Source organism: Paralichthys olivaceus, chromosome 6 (assembly GCF_024713975.1).
Source record: "Paralichthys olivaceus isolate ysfri-2021 chromosome 6, ASM2471397v2, whole genome shotgun sequence".
NCBI classification, from domain to species: domain Eukaryota; kingdom Metazoa; phylum Chordata; class Actinopteri; order Pleuronectiformes; family Paralichthyidae; genus Paralichthys; species Paralichthys olivaceus.
This window is the reverse complement of record NC_091098.1, coordinates 24,704,747-24,715,125: the sequence shown is the minus strand read 5'-3', so window position 1 is coordinate 24,715,125 and position 10,379 is coordinate 24,704,747. Positions and strand designations below refer to the sequence as shown.

At 43.5% G+C, this 10,379-nt stretch overlaps 1 protein-coding gene across 1 annotated transcript; it reads left to right on the top strand.

Annotated features, from left to right (window-relative positions):
* Nucleotides 1-6,422: 6,422 nt before the first annotated feature.
* fam43b (family with sequence similarity 43 member B) lies at nt 6,423-8,600 on the top strand. The gene has a single exon (XM_020106509.2). It carries the CDS (start codon nt 6,555-6,557, stop codon nt 7,536-7,538), a length of 984 nt encoding a protein of 327 aa, XP_019962068.2. The 5' UTR covers nt 6,423-6,554; the 3' UTR covers nt 7,539-8,600.
* Nucleotides 8,601-10,379: the final 1,779 nt, after the last annotated feature.

Sequence of the window (10,379 nt, the reverse complement as noted above, 5' to 3'; positions counted from 1 at the left end):
ACAGAAAAACTCCTCTGGCGACATCAGTCTGACAAACTCAAACTGACACGTGAGTGATAAGCCTACGAGAACTCACAGCTTTCTTCTGCCGCGAAAAAAGGTGCTACCTCATTTTCAACCCCAGCAAAAGAACAAAAATGTCCTTGGGGCTTCAGTGCAATATTAGTCACCTTGTTTTGTGGACTCACTCCACCTTTCTCGACCGGCTGCCCACGGTAAACTCCTACCTCCCCGCTTTCTTTGTGCCTGTCACACAATGACTTCCGCTCAAATGCCAGCCTGGCACATGCTCAAGTGGATTTTCAAAGAGCAGACGGAGAGAACAGCTTTATGGGAGCACAAGAGGTGAGAAGAACATCATGTGTGTCCTCTGGATGGTGCAGTGTTGAAAGGATGACAGCTGGAATTTACTCTGTTCAGATAAGCTCGGTACCTTGTGTGCCTGTCAACGTTGAGACAAGCTCCCTTCCCTGAGTTTATCCAATTACACACCCAAACACAGCAGCTTGCACTGTTTGTAATAATGTGTGGATTTACTGCACACATGCTGAAATTGAGAGAAATATGACAAGATGCCTGCATGAGTAACTGAGTGCAGAAACATTATTCCAAGCCAGAGAAATAAGTTTGTTACCTTGTTAACCTTTAAAATGTCAGATTTGAAAGTTCTCCCGTGCTCCCTCTTTAACTTTGATGTCATTCTGACCATCGTTCAGCATTTAAATATACAGCATCAAATCTTTTCTTTCTTTAAATTGCATTCGGGTGCTTTTTAACGGGCTAAAATCCAAGGCTGTGATTTAGAAAAAGAACGTTTTGGGCGTTTGACAAAGAAGAAAAACTTCAAACGTAGAGTCTCTTGTGGAAAAACCCATCTGCAAGATTTTATATTTTTGTTCTCTCACCATATCACAAAGCTTCCAGCTCTATTCAGGCATTCAATCTGCTTATTCTCCCACTGAAAGGAACAGTATTTGGAGAAGTCTCAGTTCCTTGATACACTGAAATCAGCTGGCATTGTGAGTCTGCAGGATTTCGTCCGAGGAATATTTAACAGGAGCTCTGAATGTATAATTAAGCTGTTTGGTCCAGACTTTTATTGCGATGCTGTTCATATTCACTCAAGGACAAAATCACCTGACAAATGATCATAATGATTCTGAATATAGGGGATATCAGTAATTTGCAATTATCACAGTGTGAATAAGTGAAGACAGAAAATATATTTTTCTTATCCATTTAGTTTGAATGTAATAACGCATGGAACCAAAATGTGCTTTGACACAGCAGATACTATAAAGCATCTGAAAAACTATTTTAATCTGTCTAATAATTCCCGAAATCACCAGGACTCTGTAGAAGCAGTGGCTCATTAACGTTAAAGTGAGTTCACGACGAGGACAACCACTCTCGGTGATTCTCCAGTTTACTGAAGTTCAGTGAATATGAACAGCTCTCAGTGCAGCAGCAGTGGCTTCGTGTTGTGTGTAAAAACAATTACTCGGCTGAACGGCAGTCCCTGGAATTCGCTAATAGCCATTCTTACACTTCAGCATAAATAAAGTAGATGAAACATGTTGTTTTCTGAGCCTCAGAGGAGTTGATATGTGGATTTTCTCACCTCCGGCAGAGTCAGGTCACCTGTTCCTACCATCTTCTGCTTTAATGCTAAGCTAAGCTAACCAGCTGCAGAGTGTATCTCTATATTTAAAGGGCAGACATGACAGCAGCTGCGGATCTTCTCATCTTAGTCTTGGTTAGAACGAGATTTACCCGAATCAGTTTTAACCTTGAGTCACATCTGAATGATTAAAGACCCAAAACTATGTCTAATTCCCATGAACTTACACTAATTCACTTATTTCATTTGCTAATTTACATTTTTAATTTGACCTTACATTGACAGTAATAAATCACTGACTGTTGTGCAGCACTTCCAGTTACGGAGTAAATGAGTCGACCTGCAGGTCTTCTGTGACTTTATCGTTCCCCCCGATGAATGAAAGGACTGAACCTGCTGTGACTAACGTCCTGCTCGTAACACGATGAGTCACTTGAACTTCAATGTGGATTCAGCCAGGCCTATGATAATCTATAGCATGGGAATGCAGTGATATTGATTTTCATCCCTCGAGGCTCATACTTCTACTTTTTGTAAAGAAAGACATGACTTCAGCAAAATGTCCACAGCACTTCCTTATCATTTTTGTGGGACTTGCTTCTTTTTGTTTATTGGCTGAAGTCGCGTTATCTGCAGCCGCCTGATGTATGAGCAGCGCAGCAGCCCTTTTTGTCATCGTTCCCTCGCTCTCGTTCTTTACTGTGCGCCCGCCCGCCTCACGTACGACCATAAATCAGCTGTGTGAGAGCTGCGACCCTCTGCCAGGCCCCTCTCATTGATTACGCTGCTCTGGATAAGTGTAGCATAATGAAGAGAGAGCCTAATTCAATTAGGCTGCCCGGACAGAAATTTGTAGCATATGCTGGATAAAAAGCTGCCTCCAAGAACAATGAAAAGAAGTGAAGGATAAGGAGGAATTCTGAGGGAGGGATGTCACTTAGATTGATGTTTTAACATTTGGGAACCGGGGATGCTGGAACAACAAAGTTAGAGTGACAGGAAATACCAATAAATCCAGAATGATTTTATAACTCGAGCCAATAAATGGTGAACAGTTCCAAGCCAGAATTGTGGTGTGGCTCTCGGGGATTGTTGTGTTGGTCAGTCGTTCCAAGAGAAATATCAGCATCAGAGTCATTTCAATTTTGGCTGGACGTTCATGGTCCCCAGAGAAAGACTCTTGCCAACTTTGGCGATGCAGTGACTCTTCCTCCAGCGTTAGCAGCAAGTCAACGTGTCCGACTGACTGAAAAACATCTCAAGAATCATTATACTTCTTCTTTCTACTTCTTGAATATTAAGATTCGATCATTTAGTGTTTTATTCTTTTTTTCCTCATCACGTTTTTCAGTATATTTTTTGCACTTGTTTGTATAATTAAATTTTTTTAAATATACATGAACGAATGAATGAATGGATAATGTGACCTTGCCAGAGGAACGAGATCATAGTTCACACTGTACGTCAGTAAAGTTTATTCATAAGATCTTTTATAAACTCTGTAACGTTCACCTTGAATGCAGAACGCTTGATTAAAATGCATCACACTCTCTGTCTCTGGGAGCTAATTCACGCTGAGCAATTTTTCCTCTCTCCTCACTGATTACAGTAGGAAACACTTAAAATGGATGCAGATCATTATATTATGTTGCTTTTAACCTCAGTTACAACGTTTACAATGAGTGAGAGGCTGCACGCTCTCAAACCAGACACAGAGTAAACCACCAGCCTGGAGATAATCAGACTGGACGTGCAACAGACGAGAGTCGAGACATTTCCTAATTCAAACAGGACCATATCTCAGGTGGCAGCCAAGTCAATACACACATCCGTTTCTGCAAAGGCCAAACCATGATGGATTATTTCAATTTAGCATATCAGGGTCTGCGTTAATCATCTGTGATTAGAGGTGAGTTATCTAACGGCAGCGTTGAATTAAGGGACCGCAGTTTGTATGAGGCCTCTCCGTCCATCAAGGAGGTTCTGGTTCATCCATGGATCAGATCGTTGTAATTTAAGAAACTGAACACAAATGTTTATAGATGCATTTTTTCCTGTGTGTAGAAATCTCGTGATGATATGAGTTGTTGCAGATTCCTACCCAGTGACTGTTTGAAGTGATTTCCTGTCATATGAAAACATTTGTGCGTGCATGAGCTCATGGAGTGTTGAAATGGAGAAATAGTTTGTTGAGGATTCAGAATATTCACATGAGATTTGAAAGATTTAAAGGTCCAGTTTGTAAGATTTAGGTGAAATTTGATGTAGAATAATCCTCAAGATGTTTTCACGAGTTCGTTTCATCTAAATTGTATAAATTGTAGTTTTCTTTATCCTAGAAGAGGCTCTTTATATTTAAATTACTTATATTTACATCGAGGGGACCCTCTCTACGGAAGCCGCCATGTTTTCTACATCAGTCCAGACCGGACAAACTAAACACCTTTTGAGTTTTTCATGACAATTAAAGTCTAGCACAGGTTCTTTTTCATGTTTGGAGGGAGAGGGTGAGGTGAGGGGTGTTCAGCTGCAACATGACACTTCAACACTTGATATCACTAAATTCTACACACTGCACCTTTAAAATAAGATTAAAAAAAAGAAGATGTTCTGTGGAAATTTGGGTGAAATGTCATAATGTGATAATGTGATAATGTGATGGACAAATGTTAAAAATATTATGATGTATTTATTTTTTGTTTTGTTTTTGTTTCTGATGAAACTAGTCCATGTCGTGTAAGATACGTATATATGCTACGTCGTGGTCACTCTTTGTTCACTGCTCTAGTTCACGTTATAGAATCATAATAAATCACATATGAGGCAATGTCTCCAAAGCAATTCAATTTCCTCCCATGAAACCAACAAACACCAGGGGGAGAAAAAGAGACGTATTTTCCAGCGTTGCCACAGTGACCCCACTAGAGAACTTCATCCACCACCTCCACACGACAATTCACTTCCTATTGCCGGCACGGCTCAGCGGCAGAAACAGATGATGGTTATTTTGACTCATTTCAGCAGAACACACAGCTTTTTATCTGCTCTCGCTGCTAAGTGTCGGCCATCACACAGATGTTTGGACACGGGAGAATAATAAGACAGATGTTCACCGTTGTCGATTTAATCAGGCTCCGCAGCAGATTGCACCACAGACAATCAGCCCAGTCACCCGGACGCCATGTTTATACAGCATACAAAGCAAATATGTTTAAGAGAAACAGACGCACTTCTTACTGACATGATAATGAATTTATCTGCCACAAAATGCTGCTGACACTAAAAATCTTTTTTTATTGTCCTATTACAATCATTCTTTCAATATCCGCTCACCGCAACCAAAGCGTGGTTGAATTTTTATGGCCACGCTGAAGTCCGTGGAGGTTTCTGTGAAACATTAAACAAGAGCAAGTGTCTCCAGTCAAGCTAGCAGCTATGTGAGGCTAGCGAGATGCTAATACCAGCATGCTAACATCCTCAGAATAACGTTAACGGTCCATTACACCTCGGAGCGCGGAGCGACGTCGCACCCGAACAACCCAAGTTGATATCGTTCCGGATGCACAGAAACTATGTTCACGTTAGCTAGCTAGCCATTGTTGTGCCTAATAACGCATTATTTCACGAACACTAGCACACTTAGTAAAACGTGCACAGACAGTAATCGGACATCACTATGCGTACGACACGTTTAATGACAGAAATGCAAATAAACAGAAACAAACTACAGCTTTCACCATTGTTGATATACGGAGCAGCTATCTTGGATTTCGAAGTCGGATATGGTGAGGTTCCATTTGCAAACTCCGACTCCAGTGAACACGACTGATGTTAGCAGCTGACATTAACTAACCTAATAACCTTAGTCGCTCTTTGACCTAGTTTGCACCTCAACCAGTATAACCTCTAAGTTGTAGCACTGTCCTGGATAAGTTAACTCCAACTTTCAATTGGCAGAACAGATTATTAAGTGCGAGCACAATTTGCAGGACAGAGGCTTTTAGAATTTCTACAGGCTCCACTGCATCGTTTTAAGAGTGGATATAATAACCTGGACTGTGCAGAATACAAATCCCATTTTCAGTTTCAAATATACTTGAGTCCAACTTGAAATGCATAACTTACGTTTCATCATTTTTCAGAAGCAGGAGCTTACAAACTATTTTCAATTTCAGGCTCTTGCTCTTTCTTCGAGTTGTTGTTGAATTATTTAGTATTATCACTTATAAAACAGTAATAATATCACAGTGAGGGTTTTAAATCCTCATTCCTAATGAGCTCGACCATCCTGCGTGTTTGAGGTGCTGATGCAAACAGAACAGAACACAAGATTTAGTGTTTGTCCGTTTATGAAACAACCTCTTAAACAATTTGAGGCCAGCACAAGGTTTCGATTTTATCCTCGTCCTAACAATGACACAAGATCATTCTGCCGACAGTAAACATGACACTAAACAAGAAGAATTGATTTCACAGTTTGGACTCGACTTTTATACCGGAATTAACAAGTAGTCACATACGTCCCCTGGGAGAGAGTGACGATGTGCTCGCTTCCACAGCTTTACAAGAAACATAAATACAGTGATACGGATAAATAATGCTTTGGGTTGGAGCCATTTGGAACAAAACAACAAAGCAGGGAGGGGGTTGAGGGCGTCTGAGCGCCGGGCTGAGGCTCCTGCACTGATCAGCGCTGCATGATGCAGACAACAGAAGAGAAAGAGGAGGAGGAGGAGGAGGAGGAGGAGGAGCGAGGGAAGGGAACTGACTGGCTGAGGCTCTGAGCTCTCAGTCTCTCCTCAGCGCTTCGTGGAGCAGCTTCTCTCTGATTTTCTTCCCACTCTCGCACACACCGGTGTTCCTACTCTTTTTGTTTCTGAGCTGACGAGTGCGAACACAAGAGGGGCTCACTCGCTCCAACTCCTGCAACACCATGCTTCCCTGGAGGAGGAACAAGTTTGTTCTAGTCGAGGATGAAGCCAAGAATAAACCCAAGAGTCTGGGGACCGGGCTGACCTACCAGTCCATCCTCTCCTCTCTGCTGCGCTCCTGTCCGGACCTGCTGCCGGACTGTCCCTTCAACTGGGTGGGAAACATCTTCCATACCAAACGGCAAAAGGTGGAGCTGAACAAAGAGGAGCCTGTTTACAACGTGCGCTACCTGGGAAGTGTGGTCACCATCACGGCAAAGGGAGACGGCTGCACCCAGGAGGCCGTTGCCAAGATCTGGGCGAGGAGCAACTACGGGGAGCAGAGTATCAAGATGAGGTTAACTGTGGGGCCACAAGGCATCAGGATGAGCGCTGACAAATCTGGGAAAAAGAAGCCCCTTCATCTTTACTCCCTGAACAGAATCACTTACTGCACCGCCGACCCGTTCCGACCCAAGATCCTGGCCTGGATCTACCGGCACCAGGTCAAAAACATGGCAGTGGTGCTTCGGTGTCACGCCGTTCTGGTCAGCAAGTCGGAGAAGGCCCAGGCCATCGCCCACAGCCTCTACCAGAACGCCACCTCCGCATTCAGCGAGTTCAAACGGCTGAAGCGCCAGAGTGATTTCCGGCACTGCCAGCAGCAGCTGCTGGGTGAGGAGGCGGTGCCCCTGATGCCACTGAGGAGGCTGCTGAACGGGCAGTGCCACTACAGACCGCCTGCTGACAACCCCGGGAGCGCCACCCGCCTCTGCTCCATCACAGAGGAGGAGGAGGAGGAGGACGTGGACGACAGCAAAGATAAAAAGCAGGAGGTGGAGGAGCAGCGGCAGGAGAAACAGAAGATTTTCACAACAAACACAGAACCGACTCAGCTACTATCAGAGTTGGACATCGGGGATATTGCCAGACTGGAGCAGTGCCAAATCAACTTTGTCAGCGACAGCAACAACAACACGTTTTCCTTTATAACCTCTCTGGTGTGACCATAACGTCATTTAACGAATTCTTCCACTCTACAGAAACACATTCCTCTCTCTGCCCTTCACCAGTGCCCCACTCAGGCTCCCTCCTGCTCTGTCCGTGTAATGTGTTTACCAGAAACTTCTCCGACTACCAGGAAGGAGGAGGAAAGACAGACGATCGTTCCGTGGGAGTGATTTCTAATCTGACCAGATGGCTCAGATGCTGGTGTGACCGTGGCAGTTTGTGGGAACGTGTTTACAAAAGAGGGCTGGTGATGCACAGACTAACGATAGCACAATGACGAGGACGGTGTTTTCAGGAAATGCTGAGATCACCGACACGCAGGTCACATATTGATCGCAGCACCAAGCGGAATGTGTTTATCAGTCCTCTGTCTCTTATTTCTGTGAGTTTAATCAATGCGGCACTGTTTGCCGGCAGGGACGTTTTTTTAGGATCGACTTGTAATATTTTTCCAGGGAGGTTCTTTGTAAATTTGTGTAATTCTTTTCTAATGAGACAATCCTCCCCGATGTTGTGACCTTTTCTGAACGCTCACAATCGCAAGATGAAGTTTGTTACGGTTTTATTAATGATCACAGCCGACTAATGAATAAGGCTGTAATTTAGGAAGCAAGCCATCGAGTCGACGTGTTTATTGCTGCCATTTGTTACAGTCATTATTTATGCATGACATGTCAGCATTAACCTTTCCCTTTTCTGTCATGTGATATCTCCGATCCCTCTGCTTTTTAAAATCAACACTGTGATAAGCGTGTGACCAGGGACAAACCACACAACTGTTTATGCAGCGATGTTTTGTCAGTGTCGTGCATTGTTTAATTTATAACTATTGCAGTGTTACCAAAAACCAATCTCAATTTGTCTTTGCTTTTCAGCCAAGTTTTGCAAACGCAGTCTTTTCCACATGAGCCCTTTTGCAAAAATGCAGATGGACCCTGACAAGTCGACACAATCTGTTTTGAATACTGTTTGTGCTACTGTCTAAAGTTGCATTGTGATTATCATGAGATGAAGCTATTTATTTTCCAAATATGATGATGAATAAAAATTAGCCTCACTCTGGGTTTTTACTGCCTGGCCCTCGGAGGGAGGGTGTTTCTAGATGTTATCAAAGAGATTATTCAAATGAGTCCAAACACTCGGCTCTCCACCAGCGAGCATTTGCATGTTTGTGATGTGAAAATATGTGTAACCTGCACTGCAAAGATAAAAAAAAAAAAAACTTTATTTACAATCGTATCATTATCTGCTTCCGGAGCCATTTGGTTTTCAACTTTAAACTGCCACTCATCAGATGTTAAAGTGGTTTGACTCATTCCGCAGGCCTTGTTCTGGCTTCCCGGGCCTTTACCCTGAAGGAGGGGTGGGTGGGTAATTAATCAGCGAGTTGAATTGTTCGGGAAATGAACATAAAGCACCTGCCTCGGCAGCGTGGCTGTCAGGCTCTGACAGAACCGAGTGATCCAAAACGGGGACGGGGACGTTGACTCACCCATTAACCATTTTACTGCAAACATCAGCCGTTTCAGTGACGACAGTCTTTTTACTGAACTAACACAACGTCCACGAATGAAAACAATGAAACATTTAAGATCCCACCGTGTTTGAGTTGTGCTGTTTTACAGTCAGGCGATTCAGAGTCTCTTACTATGAACATGGATGGGTTCACTCTTAATATCCCACATTATATTAATATAAAATAGTGTTACAGTGCAATAAGTATGTCAATGCAATGTGAACGTATCCTTGTGAAAGCTGCCTCACGAAAATTCCCTTTGATTGTCTTACACAACATCAAAAGCTTGGATTTGACATTCTCTCTTTTGAAAAGAGAATGGGTGCAGATGAATGGGTTGGTTTGAGTTACTCAGTTGGTTACCGATGGTTCGTTCTGAGGCACTTTTTAGCTGGAACCTCCCAGATCAATATTTTTTCTTTGCCTGGAATAAAAAGAACAGGGCTTAATGTCAAAAGATAGATAATAGAGGATTCCTGTGCCCTTGCCAAAGCTCCTACAGAACATGAATACTAAGAGAAACCAATTCTGTTTCTATTGCTTTATGTTTCTCCTGCATTTTAATGTTCAGCCCGTTTGACAGGCTCCTGTTCTGCACAGATGAGTAGACGTGTACACACAGTGCACGGCTTGATTAGGCCTCGTTGTTTGCTCACTGACTTTCATGCGGAGAGATGCATTGTGTCTGACAAACTGCCAATGTTGTGTTAACATGGAGCGGTTTAGCAGAGGAGCCACGGTGCTTTAATGCAAACATAACTCTTGTCTGGCAAGCGGATGAGAGCGAGCAGATGGCAGCATGCAAGGTGCACGCTGGGCCTCATCACACTCATCTTCCAGAATAACAAGGGCTCAAGCCCAGATTGAAAGATTGTTGGGTTTGGTCACACTGTCGGCCGCGGGGGATGCTATTAACAAACACGAAGCACGGAAGACACACTGGCCTCGTCAAGTATCACACATAATCGTGATGTGCCTCTGTACAGCGGGGGGTGTTTTGAGACCCGAAGAGATGCTTCCTCCGGCGCACAGCTCAGTTCAGACACTTTCTCATCCTCAGAAGCAAACACAGGAAGACGTCCTGCTCGTCTCCATCGCGACAGAACAAAACGTTGTGTCCCAGAGCAGCTGGCAGCAGGTGGCTGTCTGTTTTGTTCCAGTGAGAATTCAACAGAAAAAGTGTTGAGAAGCTTCCGTGTGAGGATGGCAGAGATAACACACTGTGCAGGGGGGAGCAAGGACACTGTGGATCAATGAGACTCGCTCGGTACAGATACATGAACAATAAAGGGACCTGAACAAATAGTTGTGGGTTTAATGC

What these genes read in the sequence shown, in the direction of transcription:
- fam43b (XM_020106509.2), top strand. Translation starts at nt 6,555, where the DNA reads ATGCTTCCCTGGAGGAGGAACAAGTTTGTTCTAGTCGAGGATGAAGCC.